At 31.9% G+C, this 22,162-nt stretch overlaps 1 protein-coding gene across 3 annotated transcripts in view; it reads left to right on the top strand.

Moving 5' to 3' along the window:
* The first annotated feature begins 6,359 nt into the window (after positions 1-6,359).
* Positions 6,360-22,162, top strand: part of LOC118188135 (uncharacterized) — a 238,969-nt gene continuing 223,166 nt past the window's right edge. For all 3 annotated transcript variants that reach the window (XM_085815248.1, XM_085815247.1, XM_085815245.1), the window contains exons 1-3: positions 6,360-6,740; positions 16,675-16,774; positions 20,508-21,401. In XM_085815248.1, the coding sequence (XP_085671374.1) occupies positions 16,681-16,774; positions 20,508-21,401 (988 nt within the window). In that variant the 5' untranslated portion in view covers positions 6,360-6,740; positions 16,675-16,680. The remainder of the gene's footprint in view (positions 6,741-16,674; positions 16,775-20,507; positions 21,402-22,162) is intronic.

The raw sequence follows: 22,162 nt of genomic DNA, 5'->3' as shown, positions 1-22,162 counted from the left end.
TTTCAAAGTTATGTGATTCTATCATAAAAAGAGTATGTACGGTTAAGATATGGTCAGCTAAATATTGTTGACAAAACAATAACACACTGGAAAAATTACCTGCGGCAAGTTTGTACACTATCTGCTTCTGTTAGAGCTTCTCGTAAATCAGAGGGCCTAACAAAATAATAGAAATCGAAAAAAGTATTTTTACGAAAAGCGAAAAACAAAGGAATCGAATACTTATTATATGTTAAATAAACAGGTGTCAGTTCCTTCAGAATTCCGCAGGAATGATTAGCGCAATTTTGGGTGGATTTCCGCCATTTTCCACGGTCGAAGGGCTAATACGTGACTACAGAAAATAATCCTCATGTGCTTAATGTCAATCAACTTATACATTAACCTATCATTTACATTAATTTAGACCACGATAAAATATTTCAGGAAGCATATTTTTGTAGCACCTTATTTCTAACATCTAAAGAATATTCTTTCAGGCCTGGAAACATTATTGGATTTTATGAAAAAAAATTAGGTGAGGTCAACATTCCCCAAGTCGTTTCTCAGAACTCTGATGTCTGTTCCCAGGAACCTTCGGCTTTTGAACTAAATTATCACGAATATGATTGAAGAAGACTGAAGATTTGTATTGTCAAAAATATTTTCCATAATCGTTCAGAGAGTAAAACCTAGCTTCCTTTTAAAGAAATGTGAATAAATTTGTCATTAAGGGTTATCTGGTAAGAAATTAAATTTATATTTAAAATAATTAATTTTTTAGAATTACGTTTATATTTATACTCTCACCCTTGAGAAAAGTATAACTGAACACTTCACATTTTGCGCATCGTTGTGTTTCTTAAGATAATAAATAAAGCCGCAACAAAATTTAAACCTTCTGGGGATACTTAATGCATACGAATGGAGCAGATAAAGATATTTCAAAAGTACTGACGGCGACCTTGGAGTCTCATAGCGATTAGGGACTGTTATAAGACTGTTTTTGTGCACCAATTACTCACCCTCCATCCATCCTAGCTGTCCTCCTGGACTCATTGACCAAGTAACCACTCTACTTCAGGCGCCCACTCAGACAAGCACATCAAGACAGCTGGAAAACGAATGCATTTAGTATGTTAATCGCGGCGACCAGCGGAACCTGAAACCTTGAAATCTCAGTGTAATATACAACTCTGAAGTTTTGAGACGTTAACTAAAATGTGCTTTGAAACGAAATACTACTTACAATAACTAATTGTAGGAAATTTTAATCACAAAGCATTTTTTTAAAATTCCTTTGACTATGCAGAGTATATGAAAGGTACATTCTTAAAGAAAAGATGAATTACCGTACGAATTTCGAAAGAAAATTCATTACATTTATTCACGTTACATGGTAAGAAAAAAAAAAAAAAAAAAAAAAAAAGAAAGAGCGGAGCACTCAGCTTGTTCGTGTAAGTTCCAAGCCAGGTTGAGCTACTAAGTGTTCAAGCCGCATTATCGGCCGCTGCTGGGCCCCAAGTCTTTGTTAATGACAAAATTTCAGGACAAACTCACAAAAATTGTCATTCATTGTAGCTACTATAAGCAGTCCAAGTACTGATATATAAATCATTCTATTTTGTGTTTTTTCGTTATTTGTTTTATTATGCCGAAATTTTGCCAATGTAAAGAAAGAGATAAGAGAAGTGATAATATTTTATATTTTTTTATTATTATAATAATTAATGTAAGGATAGCAATTTGCGCTTACAATATTAATATGTTATGGAGAGAAAATATGTTCTACACTTATTTTGAAAATTTTGTGAAACATGGATTAAAAAAAAAAAAAATGGCAGCTGCTTAGATGGAGTTTTAAATAAGTAAACAAATTATATCGTAGTAATTTCATTTTTCAATACGGGGTAAGTAAATTTCATGTTTAAAAAGATTCGTTGAATGGTCTTTTTCTGAGAATGATATCTTAATTTCGAAGAAAGAAGCCAGTTTAATTGAACTCGGCTTTATCTAAAGAACGAGACTGAACGCTTTTGAACACATTCTTCAGATGGACTTTCTTCTCGCGCTTGGTCGTCTCGCCTTACGAAGCAGACAAAAAATTCCATATTTCTGAATAATTTCTTTAATAAGCACCTCGAGTGTAACGTTAAAAATTATTTCTAAAGAATATTTTTATAAAAAGCATTGGCTGTTTAAGAAAAAGAAAAGAAGAAAAAAAATGTACCTCCAGTTTTCGTGCTTGCTCTCTTTTGGCGACTTTTTTCTGCTTTAGATTTTCATTAATAATTTCCTTCTAGGAAAGGGTTCAAATTGAAACATCAAGAAAATGTAATTACTTATAATCCAGTTGCTTTTAGTAGTAAATGTAAAAGTGAGTTCTTAAATAATTAATTAAATAGGAAGCCGCCTGTCTACTCTTAAGAATATAAATACTAAAAGTATAATGATAATGATGTATTATGTGGAAAATTAAAATTTTGCTCATAAAAAACCGATAAAATTATCGTTTTATTACCCGATTAATATTACGGCAGAAATTATTTTAAGTACATTAAACATTTCTGCTGAGAATTTTTATAAAAGTATCATTATTTAATTTTACATAATGTACTCAATTTGTATAATATTCTACTTTATTAATTGTTGAAGCATTAAATGACTGGATTAGATTACATGAATTACTGCAAAATATACTGGAGCTATCCAACTTCTTGTACACTTTCTACAAAAAACTAGCCACTTTTATTTCACACATAGGAAAAGCAACGGAGACACTCAAACGGCCAGCCCGTTAGCTGACATTTTAAAAATCTTGGTCAAATAACCTGTATTCAGCGACTTTATCCGCTAGGCTGCTGTTGAACAAAATGTTAAATGAAACAAAAAAATATTTAATCATTATCATATCACTTGAATAAAGCTAACAAAATATAACTGTCATACATATGTAAGGAACTAACATTAAAAATATTTATTAGTTTTAAAAATGTAAAAAAAAATATTTTATGATATTTTGACTCATTCTGGGTAAATCAGTCATTTCTGAGTTATTAATCAATGCTTACATTTCCAGTTACAGATTTGTCATACTGAGTTATTAAACAACGAAGTAAACAGATTCTGACGAAGGACTAATAAAAATAATACTTGAAAATAAAAGAGTAAATCTGAAAGCAGCTCTATCGCGATGACATTGCATGCAATATTTATTTTTTCAGTTTTGTTGAACGAATGACGTCATGAAATACTCCTAAGAGAAACAGCTTTTTATTTATTAATACCATAATGAAAAAAAAATACAATATAACTAGTGTGCTTCATCTCGAGAACGAAATTCTTAACATCGCAAAACGCAATTTCATTTCAAGATTTTCTATTTCCCAGAAACTTCATAGTAAAGATGACTTCAACGATTCGGAATTAATACTAGCATCAATATTTTAATAGTATTTTACAGATTAATTTAGTAATAAAAATATGACCATAATTAGATTGATTGAAGATAATAAAAGTTTCTTGATAGCACATAATAAAATTTTAGTTTGCTGCAGTTTATGTCAACGGTCTCCGAAACTATGTACTATGAAATTGTGACATCATTTTCATTGAGGTATATATAAACCACTGGCGGCCGTGGATAGCACAAGTTGAAGCATCATTTTCATTCAATTAGGCTTAATTTTTTACATTATTACGGAAGTTTACTCACTTTAAAATAAGTATTATCTAATTGTCTATTGTTGCTTTGGTGTTCATATGGGATACTTCCTATTTTGGCAGTACAGAAATTTTGCGTTCTCTGGAACGCAAAACAACTGAAACAACAGAAAGAATTGTTTCCATAACTCTACAACTTCTGCTGTTGAACCCAAGATCAAAAGTTAAGCAACGTAATGAAAAAATGGATAAAATTAAAAGTCTTTACTTGAACTCTGAGACACTCAAATATTAAGGAGTGTAAGAAAAGACATCAGACTGAGGTAACTCAAAGAAAGAGGAAAAGGTATTGAGGAAAAGGTACAGAATCATATCTAATTACGGTCATTATAAAGAATTATAGCTTAAAATTATAATTATTAGAATTAAGCTTAAAAAATAGCAGGATTAAATATCTAGTAAAAGATTGGCCATAGAGCCAGGTTTCAGTTTAAAAAATGAATCATGTAAACGAAAGAAAACTTAAGTTACAAAAAGCTAACAAAATATTTTAAAATATAAAAATTACAAGATTAATAAAATACAGTAATCTAATGTTCGTATTCAGTTAGGCTATTTGAATATGACAAAGCCCCGTGGGCTATCTACCTAAAAGGAGGGATACCTTTGTAAAGAATTTTATATAAAGAAACTTACTGTAATTGACGTTAAACATGAGTAAACCCCCAAAACAAACATGCAGCCACTTCTTCATCTGGGTTTCAACCCACGCAAGGTCGAACTACAAGTACTCAGCGGTCTTAACCACTCAGTCAATGTTGAGCCGTTCGGTTCAATCAATTTTAAGCTACCAAATTACGATTTTCATACTAAATTAAAAATTAATCCTTTTAAAGTTTTATTTTTAGAACATAAAATCGTTTATTTCTAAAAGCTATTAAAATTAACAATGCATAATCAATCATAATGGAAAATTTGCTGTTTTTTATCATAAATTACTGCCAAGTTTAAACTTTGTCTTTTATTTAATAAACAAAAATCTTAAATATTCAAGGCATGGTTTTAAATTTGTATTTATTAATTATTTGCTCACAAGGCTTGCAACGAACATTCCCTCACAAACCTCATTTGTTATTTTGTCGGTATATTAAATCTGTTCATTAAAAACCTATCAATATCTCGAAGGATTTAGTTTAGTTGATTAGGTTAATCAAGTAAAGCAAAGCAACTCGAGTGTGTCTGCCTAAGGAGAGGAGGGATGCCTTCGCTGAGTACTTTCTAAGGGAAACTGGCTCGTACCTACGTTACACATGTGGAAAACCAGGAAAATGCTCTTGGATGCAACCAGTCTGCGGGACTTTGAACTCGTTTCAAAAGCTACCATCGTTTAGAGACTACCGCTCGGTCGCTGGCGAACATATCGAAAGAAGTTCGAACGAACATAGAATAAAGAACGTTCGAACATATCGAAAGTGTTTAAAAACTCAGAGGTGGAAAAACTTCCACAATCAAATTAGCCCAAGTATTATTAATAAAAATTAGATGAATTGTTTTCGTAGAAGGTTCTCATATTTAAATATTTTAATAAAAACCGTTAGGTGATTGCCAAATCTGCTGAGACTTATCTTGTTGATTGACTTTTTAAGTGACCATATCAACCTATCTAGTGGATAACAAAATGCGTTTTATAAGCAGTAAATTAACTTTCGCTTGAGACAGGAATACTTAAGATATTGGTTCTAGTAAACGTAGTATTATTCAAATACTAAGCAAACCTGAATCTTCAAGTGATTTGTCTAAGTTAAACAATATTGCTCATTTATTTTACGAAAATGGTTGTGCAAAATCGTCATTTTGATTTTCTAGATTTTTATATTCAGCCTTATGATTTTAATCACATATTTATACGATTTTAATAATTTTAAAGCGGTTGATTATTGACTGCTTGAGCAAATGAAATAATATTTTATACTTTGGGATAAAAAATTTGCAGTGTCGTTATTTCGACTAAACAGTTTTTGACTTTTTATATACTGCAACATGGTTTTTAAATTCTGCGCTGTGATTTTAAGGTATTTTTCTGCTGATGTGGCGACACTTCGCGCGAAATGTAAACATTGGCGCAAAATACAACTGAACGGCGGCAATCCTAATCATACATAAACTTTTATGAAAATAGTAAATGTTTAATAACCAAGAGAAGGCATGGAACAAAAGCTTTGTTCTCCCATGTAAAGTGATCTATCTGTTTTCATTTAAGGAATCAGAGAACTGAAAATAGTTGGAATAATAATTAAATACAAAAAATATTTTAGAATATTTAAACTTTTGTATAGGTTTTCAGTATAAACTTTCTGTTAATTTTTACCATAGCCATTTTATGTAAAAGAAACTCATGCAAAAAATAATTATACATGAAATATTTCATAAACATTAACGCTTCGTTCTCAGCACTTCAATGTATTGAACTATTTATGTAAGCTTGCACTGCATCGTAAAATAGAATTTGATAAACAAAATAACGAGATTTCTTCACAAATGACTTTTAAGTTTTGATACACCAAATGGGGATAAAATGCCAACATGACAGAAGTATCATCAGTAATGTCACGTTGCAAAGTGAATGAAATTTTCCTCACGGAACAAGGCTTCTCTTGAAACTACAAAAGAAAGCAAAACGATGTCACGAACACATTCTGCTACAAACAGCTTTTACGTTTTCGACCCTTTGTCCAGCGGAGCATCTACATCCGCGACACACCCAAGGATCCAGCAAAATCTTCAGAAAGCGTGACGTCAAAGAGGTGTTCCACATCGGAGGCTACTTGGGTCAAATTGAAATAGCCAATTTTGAAGAACCACCTTTAAATGTTTTGCTTTTCAAGAAGTAAGAACTAGTCGTGGAACTGGTATGTCCTAAATGTCTCCAGGAATTCCATCGGATCTTTCATGGCATTTGATGTAATCTTTATTTTTACAATGGAAGGTGCAAGGAATTTTTCTATCATGTGTAACATCTGCGAAAACAACTTGAAAAATTTGGTTTGAGGATAGATGGAAGACTTGGGTACATATGGATAAAACTCACACTTCTCAAGGTACGAATTTCAATACATATTATGAATTTCTGATTTATAATATGTATTACTTCTTAATGAAACTAACAGGCACTATTTATAAGGTTTGAGAAAGCTAGTTTTGGTAACAGTTGTTTTATCATATCCTTGTTCCAGAATAAATATGTTTGTAAGAGGCTTCAAATTTATGAAGTTATTTTAGAACTGCCATATATGTAAAAGATTACTAAATTTTCCAAACAAAGCATCGAAATATTAGAAGTTTGAAGAATGAGAAATAATAATATATTTTTAGCATAAGAAAACATCATCAGACATAGGTCAGCTTTATGATAAATAAACAATTAGATAAATATTTTGATGAGTATTCAAATATTAAAACTTAATGTAATATCCAAGGAAATATTTAAATGCACAGGTTTTTTTAGATATCGCGTTATATCTCAACGGAGACACTCCTGAACAAATAAACCTCATTCACGTTGTTAGAATCGATGTTTTGAATAATGAATGCAAAATGAAATTTTTTAAGATAAATGCAAATAAATTTATAAATAAATAGTAAATAGAAATATTTATAAATAAATAGTCTCCAAATGAAATTTTTGTAAATAATTTCATACTAAAACAGAAATGCCACTTAAGCATTTTCCAGTGTACTGATAAAATAAGATCAATGTAAGATTCTGATTACAAAATGCTTAAAAGTTTCAAATTTTCTATGAATATAATAGCATAACAAGATTTTGAAATATGTTACGTAGTAATTTTTTTATCATTTCGAATCCGCGGAATTGTTGAATACATTGCTTGATTATACCACCTTAGTTCCTGGGTAAGAGACATTAACAACTATTTTAGTTTACTATTTTGGTTAGCGTAATTTGTTTCCTATATATCCTATCGTACATTTATTAAACAAATAGTTTCAAGTATGAGGTATTTTCTGTATAGAAAGGAATAGCATTTTTACAAATTTACGGTATCTTATTTTGAGACTGAAAGACTACCATTCATGAAGTGTAATTTTTGTAGAAATATTTATACCATACATAAGCATCGAACTGAAAATTGTCTTGAAATATTTAGCATTAATAACTCTGAAATTAAGCATCGTTTTATATAATATCATAAAATGCGCATATAACTTATTTAATTTTTTTTGTGTAAACGTTAACGGGTATGATGGAAATTTTAGAAATAATAAATAAGATCATGCTTTAAAAACACGTAAATAAAATTATTATTTCATAACATTTTAAGGTAAGGTAATTGATTATTCATAGAAATGATTTATAATTTTATGTAATTACGTTTTATGTTCATTGAAAGTAACCAAGTTACTAAGATCAGCAAAGAAAAACTTTAGTATACGGCTTCTTGAGCTCTTTAAATTTCACCATTTTATGGGCAACAAACAAGATTAGCAAGCGCTCTGTCATTTTTATGGCAACGAAAATCTTGCTCAAATAAAATTTTCAAAGATATGCAAACGCTTTTAACTGAAACATTTTGCATCGGAAAGCATGATTTTTTTTACATATTACCAGTTATATAAAACAATTCTGTAACTGCTGCTGAAAGTTCTACAAATTCCGTAAGATATAGATAAATAATTCTTTGATTAAGTTTGGCAATTTAGTTAAGTGTTTTATAGAATGGTATATCATCTTCAGGTGAAATCTCATCTCGTCCAAGATCATTTAAAAAATTCTCAAGCCCTGAGAATTATTTTTTATTTATTTGATTATGACAAAGAACACTAAGGTTACCTGTCTGAAAGGAAGAAAGCTTGTTTGATGGATTTTCACAAAAGTTTCTTGTATTTTCGTTATACATAGCGAAATTTGTTTATCGCGAATAAAAGACCTGGTAAACAACTAATGTTCAGCGTCTTATATTTTCGGCCACTGACTAGCCCACAATTTCACTTGCATGCCAGCTATTGGTATTTGCTGAAATACGTTTGGCCCAGAAGTTTCACGAAAATAAGTAACTTACGTATTAGAGCAAACACATTGTAGAAGCAGCCAAAAGTTTGAGCACTGTGTAAACTCTAGTTACAGCCACATTGAGCATGGTAATTCTTCAGTTTCAACAAAAAATATTGCAATATTTGTATACGTTCTGTTTGTTGTATTCAAAGATTTTTGTAATTTTTATACCCAAATCGTGCTATTTTTTATCTTAAATTCAATTTTGTAGTATACACTTGGGTTATTTTGTTTGAAATGGAGGAAGTAGCAGTAAACTTTCTGCAGGAATAAATTTGCCAGAAATTTTCTAAAGAGAATTCTTTTCCATCTATTCTTAAAGCTACTTCCGTACACTTTATAACAAAACAACACCCGCCTGTACATAAATTAGATTGACTGCTTTTCGAAATAAATGCATAATTAAAACTGACATATATATTTCCAAAATGCTTCGAAATGCTGTATTTTACCATGATTTAAGATAAACGGAAACAATTAGTAAATGTTAAATTTGAGAAATGAAGGTAATGATTAAGAATAAACTGCTTTTAATCGAGTATTAACTAAGTACGAGAGTCGCATTTTAAGCAGTTCTAATGCCTGAATTCTTTCAAAAGTCGGTCTTCTTCCGAGTTTAAACCACGGAATTTATGTGCACAAATTTGAGGTACAAGTGTACTGTGAATTATTCCGCACAAGAAGCTAACTAAATTACCTTCATTTGAGGCTTCTGAGGCTTTGGAAAATGATTTTTTATCCAATCAAATAACCGTCATTCTGTCAAGCATAAAATAATTTTCACTTTAAATTTCCACTTAAACATCTTCGCATTTAAAAAATATAGCTTAAAATATTTTTCAGAATATTGACATGTGTTATTATTTTGAGCTTTTCCAAAATAAGATGTCTTAAAATTTTCAGTGAGAATACATTTAGAGGCTTAATATAAAAGATAGCTGAGGTTGCTTTTCACGTATACGGTGATGGACATAAGTGACTGCATTTTCTTAAACAATGGGGAAAGAACTTTCAGAAATCAATATCAAAATATACATTAATTTTAAAATCCTTAGAATACTATGAAGATAACTAAATTAATGTGCTTGCAGAAACAAATAGAACAATTCAACCTATTCGATTAGTTTTGCTCGTATAATGTTTTTCTTCTGATAAATCAAGATTTGTAAATAGCCTGAAGAAGAATTCTGCAGATAGTTTTCAGGTGAACTATTTTATTAAAAGGCTACCTTGAATGCTGTTGCAACAGCAATTGAAGAAATTTGTGGTTTCATTTTAACAACATTCATAACTTTTCTCTCTTCTCTACGAGCCAGCTGTTTTGGACGGCTGCTTCTTTAGTGTATTTACCACAGTACTAGACGATTTGAAAATTTTATCATAGTTCTTATTGTGTATTGACTCGTATTATTTCACAAATTTCTTTCAAAAATTTATTTTGATTATATAAATGGATGATTATTTTCTCTTTCAATCGTTATTTACACACACTTATTAACCATTTCAAAATTTTGACGAACTTAAGCAGAAACAGTGAAACTTTTGAAACTTTCAGCGCTACTTCAGACAAATAAGGAAGCCCACCAGCGGCCGAGCGGTAAAGGCGCTGAACACTGGTAGTTCGGTCCGAGGTTCGAGTCCCGCGAACGGGCTGGCTGCATGGGTGTTTTCGTGGTTTTCCCCATGTGTAACGTGGGTTGATCTTTACAATATGGTAACGTGTATACGAGCCAGTTTCCCTTGGAAAGTCCTCCACGAAGGCATTCCTAACCTAGGCAGATAGTGCTCGAGGCTTTGCCGTAATTGAATAACCTAACCTCAGACAAATAAAACTATTACTTGTCTTATACTAAACTGACTACTACGTAAAGAATAACGAAATATAACTTAATTTCCATGAAACTCAACACTGTGCTTTCCCTTTTTGTTCTTCATTTTGATCGGCTAAAACGTTCTACCATAATTTTGTCACTTTATTTATCCGAATTTTGATTTAGCATTTTGTACTAATGCTTACAGTATTCTAAAGATTATATAACTAATTTATATTTTAATAGAAATAATGTATTTTACAACATTTTCCCTTATTTGCTGAGAAAATACTGTATCTTCGCATATGTCCATCACTGTACGTATGTTACGGTACAAGTGATTAATCCGGTGATATATATAAATCTTCAGTTATTACGCGCAACCCCCAAGCATCTTGGCAACTTTAATAAATTTCACTAAATTTCTTACTTACGATTTTCGCATAATTTCCAAGTAAATATAATAAATATGAACAAAATTTCCAGAACGTCTCTCTTTTACTGAGAATTAGGCATAACTCTTAAATTTCATTAGCGATTATTCATAAAGGTAAATTTCATAAATCCTGGTATATTGGTAAGTTCTGGTGAAGTACGATTATTAGCACGATTTCTCACATTTTTATCATATGAGCGGTGTTATTAATAAATATAATTATTTTGCAAAGTATGGAATATATTCATCAAACTGAATAAATTGATTCGTTATACCTGATCACCAGATTTATTATTTTTATCAGCTATGATTCTAAGGCATCCCAAATGAACGCCAAAAGCCTCTTATTTCTGGGCATATTAAACTACACTAGGACTTGCAAAACCAAAAATTAAATATATCTTTATATTGACTTCGTCTAAAATTTTCTCAAACATTTCCTGGTAAATAAATAAATAAATAAATTTGCTTTTTTGAGCTAGGGAATGGATTGAAAGATCATGATTATGGTAAAGCAGTTGCGAAATGCTTAAGGAGCAAATCACTCAAGGGATGCTTATCTGTTGAAGGGGAGAGTTGCCTTCGTGGAGGATTTTCTGAGCTTAGGTTATTCAAAATGGCAAAGTGCACGATGGCTATCTGCCCAAGGTAAGGAGTGACATTTTGGAGAACATTTTAAGGGAAACTAACTCGTATTCATAGGATTTTAAGGGAAACTGACTAGGATTCTCTTTACATATGACAGAAGTCATGAAACATCTCATGCAGTCCAGCAAGTTCGCTGGCTCGAGCTACTAGTTCTTAACGATATTTACTGCTTGGGCGCTGGAACCTTTTTTACGAAGAACAGCGTATTTGCATACAGTGTATTTCTACATATTCCTAATAGCTGTACATCAGCGTAAATTTTGAAATATTTTTGTTAAGAATCACATAAAAGATAAATATAGTACCATAGCAGTATATTTAATGCCTCACGCACTACCAAATTTTCTATTTGTACGCAGTTAATTTTATTTCTGATGAAGAAGATGAATGTTTTAGTTTTTCGCATATTCCACACAAAAAAAAGCAATTTCTTATCGCACAATTCCTCTCCCCCCCCCGACAAAAAGTTCGTTCTTTCTAAAAAATATATTTTATAGTTACGATATGCATAGAGAATCCGCGGAAACACTCATGCAAACAAGACTTTTGCAGTTACCCATACCGGGAAAGAACCTACAGGGTTCAGCGGTTGTGATCCGTTCTTTAACAGCATGAAGTTAGTAGCAAAGGAATAAAACTTTAATCCGGAAATCACGTAACATAATCCATAACACCTAAATCTAATGTTATTATCCAGTAGAATTTGAATTTAATTTTTAAATATTCTGTAGGTGCAGAAAGATGTTTATTTTTATATGTGTAATATTATTTGCGTATAATTTCAAAACTCAAATAATACTTAGTGTTGTGTTCCGCTTTCCATGTTCATTACAAGATGCCAGAAGCTTCTAAAATGTTTATGAGGTTTCGAATTGTAAATGTTACGAAAAATGCGTTCTTTGAAATTTTGGATACCGACATACATATTATCCCATCGACCGTGGAACTCTTCCCAAACAGCGCAAATTAGCACTAGTTATGAATAAGAGTGACGTTACAATACACTCATAATATCTACGCCTTCATATGATGTAACGCCAGATGGTCTTCGAAAGCCACCTTTTGCTTTTATATACAAAGATATATAGAGTGGGTAGAAAAAGTATTTGCACACCTACATTTTTGTTTGCAATTCATAAAAAGAAGCATTAAGAAATAAATAAATTGTTATTGCCAAATCAGAATAAGTTTAATCATCCAAAACAAACTGAAAAATTACAATAATATAAATAACAATGCTTTTTTGTAACAAAAATTAAAATATCTCGTATCAAAAAAGTATTTGCACACCTGCATGAATACAAAAGAAATAAAATATATAAGCAAATTTCAAATAAATAATATTTAGTATGCATTCCTTTAGATTCTATTACTGCTTGTAATCTTGCTGGCATTGATTTAATTAAATTTTCTGTAACAGAAGGGTCAGTATTCTATCACTCTTCAATAAGGGCAGATTTGCTTGAAATCTTCCTTTTTCTCATTTTTAAATCCAAAGAATTTCATAAATATTCCAAAGGATTTAAGTCTGGTGATTGTGGTGGAGTGACATGTTTTCTGGGTACATTATAAAGCAACCACATACGTGTTATACCGGCAGTGTGCTTGGGATCATAGTCTTGCTGAAAATAGTACGAATTACTGATACCCAATTTTATTGCACTTTGTGGCAAGTTATCTCGCAACACATCAATATAGGTTCGAGCTGTCATATTCCCATCAATGAAACACAAAGTACCAACTCCTTTGCTAGCCATACACCCCCAAATAATAACAGAACCTCCTCCATGTTTAACTGTAGGTAACATATTTTTGGTATGAAAAGCAGTACAAGGTTTTCTCCAAACTAATTTTCTGCCATCTGATTTAAAGATATTGAATTTACTCTCGTCGGTGAATATGACATTTTTCCAGAAATCAACTGGCTTATTGATATAGTCCTTAGCGAATTCAAGTCTCTTCAATCTATTTCGTTTAGTTATGAGAGGTTTTTTCTTTGGAGATCTCCCATAAATGTGTGCATCGTGCAGGACATTTCGAAAACTTTGGACACAGATTTTGAACTCCAGATGTTGAAGTGACATCATTGGCTAAAGTAATTGCACTAATAAATGGATTTTTCGATGCTTCTCTTATGAGTTTTCACTTCATTCGCAGTGAAAGTTTCTTTTAGTATCCAGAACGCAAATTATTTGATGTAGATCCTCTTTCTTTATGACGTTTTATAACATACCGAACAGTAGAGAAGCAAACATGTACTTTTTTTTTACCTATTTTTCGATAACTTAGGCCATTTTCACGCAGAGAAAGAATTTTTTCTCGCAACGAAATCGGCAATTCAGTTTTCGTAGTTGCCATTAGAATTTGAAATCGACAATCAACTGATAACGTTTCTACAACACCTCCTTTTATAGTCGCCTTACGTATGTTATTTACTGCGGGATGACTGTCAAATTATAGCATAAAAACTCAAATTTGCTAAAGTTGAGTTGAGTGTGCAAATACGTTTTTGACATAAGATATTTTAATATTGTTGCAAAAATATTTTTTATTAATATTATTATATTTTTTGTAATTAATTTAAATGAATAAGCTTATTCTATGTTTTAAATGCCAATTTTTGTATTTCTTAATTCATTTTCTTATGAATTGTGAAGAAAAATGTATGTGTGCAAATACTTTTTGTACCCACTGTAAATCAACTATTACTACAGTATTTTGATTTTCCATTTTGAGAGAATTGGATTAAAATATGGAAAGTGCCTTCTACAGAACAACAAGTAGTGGCTTATTTTCAAAGTAATCAGATTACGTCTATTAATGAACACGATATAGTCAGCTGGAAAAGGTCTACGAAACACAATTACTTGCAGAATGTTCACTAATAGCGTTCTAAATAGAGCTTAGGGTAAAATCAGACAGCTTAACAAACTAGTAGAAATCGACGAAAAGTACTTTTACAACGCGAAAAACAAAGCGGATGAAATACTGATGGTTTATTAAATAAAGGGGCACTAAAGAGGCACTACTACTACAATAAATATGCTGTACCTTTAGAAATCTACGGGAACTAGTGGAGCCACTATGGCGGGATATCCGCCAACTTTGATGATTTGATAGTAGACAGTTTTACCATTTTTTACAATTTTACGTAATACCAAATTATGTTGTTTCATTAACAATTTTCAAATATAATATTACTTCTCTTAAATAATTTTTACTTAGAGAAATACAGATATTTTCAAAACACTAAGTGTATTTTGCAGAATACTCTCACTGCAGATTTAAATACAGAGAGACTGATGTAATGCAATGTATAAAATAAAATGGGTACTTATTCAGCAACGAAACCGCCTTGGCGCAGTTTGACATTTTTTTTTACGTATGAAAAGATATAAAAGTTACTTATTGAGTCGTCCAGATGCTATAGCGGTTAGGAAGCCTACGGCAGTACCTAAGGTCACGGGTTCGAATCCTGGAAAAGGGATGGTTTTTAACTGTTCTTCTCTTTATGGTAGGCAACGGTTGCAGCCTATTAAGTGTCTCCCACAATAAAATGGCCGCCTTCTGACCTTAGGAGTGGCCAGTGCTGAAAGGGCAAGTGACGGCCATTGGATAAACATAGTACCTGGTGCAAGCTGATTGTTTTGGCCACTTTCAAAAAGATTGCTGAAGTGTCAATAATTATTGTAATTAGCAATATGTGAAAAGTCAACATACTTTTAGTAATTTAAAAGAACAATTTTAATGTTTAATAAGCATTACTTGATATACTAAAGAAAAGGGGAAAGTGCAGAATCGCCCACTGCTTGGCGCGTTTTTAAGAATTGCATATACTCAGTATCCATGTACACATCGGCCTATTTTCACTTAAACAAATATCCCACAATTGCACAAAAATGGCATTGTGCACTCCCTTGACTTTATCCATGTACACATCGACCTATTTTCACTTAAAAAGTCAAAGAAAATTGACAAAAATCCAATTCTTCTTACTCTTGTAAAAAACTCAAAACAAATGAGTGCGCGATTCTGCACTTTAGCCGAAATAAAACACTTACTTTCTTTTTGAAATTATTCTGTATTTTTTCCGATATTCTTTTCGAGTACACAGCGATCTGTTTTCGCTTAAAATCATTGCTCAAACCTCGGCAAGCAGCGGCTGTCTACCGAACTCATCTCCTCGTTTGTTCCCGGTAGATGTTTTGCGACAAAATTCAGTGTTCCTGAAGAAATTTTAGCTCAGTTTCTTCCACAAGTGCAGATTTCAACATTGAGGCATAAAATATCACGATTTGTTTATAAAACTCGTTGGAATACACACACACACACAAACAAAAAAAAAAAAAAAAAAAGTGAAGCACACGAGAAAGGCGTCATTCCTTGATTGAAGGGTTGTTATGAGCATAGTTGCCAGAGTTTGGCCAATTCTGAAAAATCTGGTGATATCTACTAAAATGGTAGCAATAACACTTATATAAAGAAATCTGTATTTTTATGTCTTTTCACACATATTCTAGCTGCAGAAATACGAAGGATTAAATGCTTTTTTGTATGCATGGTTATGGATTTTACTGTTTGCTTAGAAAAAAATAAGTACAGTTTATAGTACGCTTTTATATTCTTAATTTCGTGCCTCGGTAAATCATCATAGCAACTACAGTTATTTATTTCAAACATAATAGCGTTGATTCTTCAAATATCTTTGTTCTGTGATTGGAAGTGTTGTATTTATGTGAAAGATATTTTTATAGTTTTTCTTTCAGCAATTTAATAGAGACAAAACATTCTTAGTAAAATTTATATCTATGTTATTCCCAAATTATTACTCCTATGGGAACATGCTTGCGTGTGACATTTGACCTCATAATGCAAAATAATGTTTTAGAATCTATTCCATTGGTACTACTTGTCATTCCACGATCAAATCTGAAAGTGAAACGCTATTTGCACGAAATGCTTGACCGAGATATTTGGTGTAATCCAATTTTGAAATCAGCCTAATTTACTGTACCAGTAGATCGAAAAAGGAATTTAATCATAAACTAAAGTTTATTCTTTCTTAGGATCAGATGGGTCTATGGTGCAGTTACTTCTACCTAGTCATAATCCTAATAGTTTCTGCAGAAGAGCGAAATTCAACTATCAGGTATTCCGAAAGAAGAGGTAAATTTTCCGATATTTTTTCTTTGAATAATTACAATTTGCATTTTATTTTGTTGAAATAAATGTTCTACATGCTTATTCATTTTTTTTCAGTTACCGCATAGTTATTAATATAGAGCTTTTTAACATTTTTCTTATTCTTTGAGAACGTATGGAAAAAAAAAGACTTCACATACAAACATTGATATTTCTTTCGCACGAAATCTTCATTTAACTCGGGAAAGATGTTATGACTTTCTAAAATCCTATTTTATAACTGCTACATGGAAGTCAATAGATTTGTTAACACGGTTTCCGAAGAGGAAATAAACTTAAATTGGCGTCGGTAAAACCTTCATATTTTTCAATGATGGAGAACATTCTTGTATAATAATGCTAGCTAGATTATTTGAATATGGCACAAGAGCTACCTGACTAAGGGAAGAGACGCCTTCATTAAGGACTTTCTGAGGAAAACTGGCTCGTATTCGTGTTTACATATAGAGGAAAACCAATCATACAGCCAGACCGCTAGCGTGAGACTGAACTCAGGTCCAACGCCCAATATTTCAGTGGTCGTAACCACTCAGCCACAGGGAAAGTTCATAATGATATTACGAAATGCGCAGGCATATGTTAAGATTAAGTATCTGAAATAAATATAATTAGTTATAATACTTACATAATATTTAAACCGGCATTATCAGTCGAAAACTGAAACCAAAATTAATTATATTCAGTTGTTAGTTTCTTATACATGGCAAAGCACACGAAGACTATTTGCCTAAAAATAGGTATGCTTTCATGGAGGACTTTCTAAGGAAAAACACTTGTATTCACGTTATGCATGGAGAAACATCCAACAAGATCAAACCTACGACATTCAAACAGATTGTTCGCCTGGGATCGGAACTAGATTGTACTTCCAGTATTCAGCGGTTGTAATCACTCGTAACTGGTGTTTTACCAACTCAGTAAAGGTTCAAACTCAAACTGAAAATCGATAATCTTTATTTGAACCCATTTCGGTACACATTAGTTTTTTATTTTGAGTTAGTTCAAACAAACATTAGATATTCTGTCATGAATTGCAGCTCCAATTTAATGTTCATTGATTTTGAGTGTCTCTCTGAAGATGATTTATATAAGGCTATGTATAAAAGATTTATTACTCAGCGTTTTGCAGTAGTGTTCCTAAAACTTCCAGAAAGCAAGTATCGAAATACGCACCCAAAAGTTTTAGTGTGCTTTCAGTTGTTATCATTGAAAAATAGTAACAAATCGCACTTTGCAAAAAATGTGAAGGAGATATAAGGAACATTATATCACATTAATATCTTGTTTCAATGCAGATTAATCCCCGGAAGTCGTTCGAAAGTTTTTCAGGGGCTGTTGACTGCCGAAATAAGTTTGGTTGATATTTTAAAAAAAACACGAATGAAAACAATTTGATTGAAGATTTTGATAACCAAAATGTAGTAAGAAAAGAGTTCATGCAGAAAGGTCTGACAGCAGTGCAGAATGTCATAAATGTATTTTGAATTTCATCTAATGTACTCAATTTATTCTTCTAGCCTTGTTTAGCACTTATGAAATTTTTCTCAAGCGAAATAATATGCGGGCTCATTTAACTACAATAATTCTTCAATTCTTGCCATCAAAGCCAGTCGTGAAATCATACCTTCACTGAATTTTACGGAATTTGGCTTGGCTATCATGTTTCCAACGCTAAAGCTGTATCTAGAAAACGACAAAATCAAAGTTATGATATTATCTAAAGATATATGAATAAAATGTTTGAAAAACCGTTTTTAGAGGAGTACTCAACAATCTTGCAGTAGTAGGAAAAGTACTACAATGTTTGAAATGGGTCATAATTTGAGTAATTAGGAAATCAAAGCAAATTACATTGATATTTCCTCATTTTTATAACTTTATTCTCATGTTTAACATGTTAAACAGTTTACATACTGCAAGAACAACAATGGTGACACTGATTCTGGTTATCTCTTATTGTTCGCGAAGATAGTGGTACCACAAATTACTTCTTAGAATCTTTCATTTTCGGTACTGAAGCATTTTCGGTACATACAAGCATTTTCGGTACTGAATTCTTGATTTATAAGTCAATGCCATTCTCGGATTGGATTTAAATGCTATTCCAAATGCATTTTAAATGGCAGAGGGATTAAAACCGCCGAACACTGGAAAGTTTGAAAATAATTTGATACCAGATGAGCGGATTGATTGGTTGGGTTCCATGATTTTTCCCATGTGTAAGTTAAATACGAGCCAGTTTCCACAGATATCACTCATTTTAGGCAGATAATCCTCGTATGCTTTGCAATTCAAGTAATGAAACCTAATTTCAAAAATTGTAAGCAAAAAATAGTCAGAACGAGTTTCTTCGAACTTGCAGTTGCTAAGAAGATATGGTTACTAATTACCGGTAGTTTTCCCCGTATTACGTATTTAGCAAGTTTTGCTAATGACTATTTTTAATTTGTGGATGTATCGATTTTTTAGATATAAGGCAGTTTCACTTAGAAAAACCTTCCAAGAAGAGACAATGCTGGTTTCCTAATTACTGTCTGACCAAATCCAAATAACGAACTTTTATCTCGTGGTCGAATCTCAGTTATTGTAATAGGGCGACTGCATGGATATTTTCCATATCTTTCACGTTAGTTATGTAAGTAAATATGAGTCAATTTCTTTCACAAAATTCCTTCACAAAAGCATTGCGTCGCAAATGTAAATAGCATTGTTGGCACTTTGTTTATTTAATTAGTTATTCATGCCGATGCACATACCCATATTAACTATTAACTTTGCTGTAATAAAATTGTATACTTACAATTAATGGATGTTTTTTATATATTGTTTGAAAGAAAATTAAATTAAATTATAATACAGATCTGAATAACAACTGAATATCAAATAATTATTACTTATTAATTTAAAAAAAATCATAATATATTTTGCACTATACATTATTATGGAATCACGATTATTATTTCATATTAAAATGCATACGATAGAGTATTTAAATATATTTCAGTATTACGATATAAAGTCATTTTAAGAAGCTGTGTACCAGTATTTAGCAGTTCTTCCATTCACTCATTATGTCCTTAGTTTGAACGAATGATGCAATAGTACAAGTCCACTACGTTGGAATAAACAATAAAAAATACTAGTTTCCATAAAAATTTCATGTGCGTTTTCATGTATTTTCTGTTGACAAAGGAAACAGAAGTCACAGTCAAGCAGTCCTGCGCATGACTTTTGACTGATCCGCTGAAGTCTGTTAGCTTACGTACGTTTGTTACTGAAGTGTTCAAACTAAGCTTTTCTCTTGGCTAGAAAAAACATAATTTTTTTTTCTTTTCCCCCAAATTTCAACAATAGTAAATACCAGATGAGGATGTCAATAAATTAATTGAGTATTATAAGAAGCAATAAAATTCAGCAAGACAGGTTTACAAATTTCAAAGAAGATTTGCTAATCTTTTTTAATCGCTTTGCAATAAAACCCACATGAAGAATGCGAAATTTATTGCAAGTATATAGGTTCTAACATTGTTGTAAAATGATTTTATGGATCTCAGTATTAATGCATTAATAATCGGGCATAATCATCAGTAACGTAGATTTTATATTAAAGTGCTTTGTTCGAAGTCCTAGGTAAGCAAATATTTTTCTTATGAATCTCACTTTATACCTACTTATGCTTGGCTATATTACATTATAGGTAAAGCTCTTAAAATTTCAAAAAAATCCTGCACTGATCCAAATGGAAGAAAAGGAATTTGTACCTTCAAATGGGATTGCATCAACCACAATGGTACACTCATGGGTACTTGCGTTGATGGCTTCATATTTGGTACATGCTGCCAGTACGACTACGATCCCTTGCTACACGATGATTTCCAAAATAATCCTTTCATTTTTGATGATTCCAACAACATCAGAGATGATGAGAGACTGGAAACAACAAAGAAAACGACGACTACGACAACAGTGCCAACTGCAGCTAGTCGTCCAGCATTTACAACAAGGCGACCGTTTATTACCACAAGGAAGCCCCCAACGTCCACTTCAGCTAGTACTCTAAGTGGTCAGCTAGTGACTTGGACTTCTATTGGTCCTACTAGGCGTCCTGTACCTCAGCGACCTATCATACTTTCTCCATTTCCATTTCGTCCCGGCACGAATTTCCCTTCTTCGCAAGGAGCCTGGCCGATGGGTGTTGCATTTCCAGTTGATCCTTTCCAAATGAACAGACCGCTTTCGCCTTTCCGCCCACCAATTTTGATTCAAAGTGCTCAAAGCAATGTTGCAAATCAAATCGTTCTCCATCCTGGAACGACATCATTTACCATTTTAAGCGATTCTAATGTTACACCTTCATCGACTAAAGATGAAATGACTACTATATCTGTACCAATACCCCAATGGTCAACTACATCGTCGGCTAGGCCTACAAGCTTGAGACCACTAATTACATCAGTTAGTAAAACGTCCGAAACACCTGGAATAACAACAGTAGCATCATTATATTCACAGGGAAATTTATCTACTATTGGACAAACTACAAGCACTACGCAAAAGCCTATCAGGAACCCTCCTTTGGATTATCGTAAAGGTAAATATGATTTTACATACTACTAGTCATTATAAAACAGAAAAATTATAGTGCGTAATAAAAAAATTGCCTATTATCTAGAAGTCATAAAGTTTCACACATGTAAAATAGATCCACAGTGAAAACATTACCCATTGTCTGTTCCATTCTGGTAAGTGTTCTTAGGTAATGCAAGTGTAATGTAACAGTAAGCTTTAAATGTAAGCTTAAAGCTTTTTCTTATGTTTACGTTTAAACTTTCATGGGAATACAATGATAGATATTTGGTATATCTTTAATGCATCAATACTTTACTAAAGTTGCTATTATTTAATAAAATGTTAGGAATCTAAGAAATTATCTTCGGTAAAACTTTTCATATGCTTATAAATGTCTACACCAATTGAAATTAATCAGTGTTTCATATTTTTGTTGTCTAAATTAAGAAATAAATATTGACTTAAGTCACCATGACGAATGCTTATCTAAAATTCGATTACTGTTACGTCAGTATGAGGAGTTGTCAGGCAAATTATACTCTGTAAAATGTGTGATATTCTTAAAGATTACTTTGAAATAATGTTTTCATGCATAGACGATGCCTTTTGGCAGTATATCAGTTTAAATAAGCTCTAATGGTAGGTTTTTAAGGCTAGTCACGTGTAGTTTATGTGTATTTCCATATGCATATTTGACAAACTAAGCTATACGCTGCATTTTCAACATGCAATAAAAGCAGCCAAATTTATAGTTAAAAAAAGTAAGTTTGATGTAAAAAATAT

Source organism: Stegodyphus dumicola, chromosome 4 (assembly GCF_044657685.1).
Source record: "Stegodyphus dumicola isolate Sdum_Otavi_A_Nest chromosome 4, ASM4465768v1".
In the NCBI taxonomy this organism is placed as follows: domain Eukaryota; kingdom Metazoa; phylum Arthropoda; class Arachnida; order Araneae; family Eresidae; genus Stegodyphus; species Stegodyphus dumicola.
The sequence above is the reverse complement of the archived record's forward strand: the minus strand, read 5'-3'. Positions and strand labels throughout refer to the sequence as shown.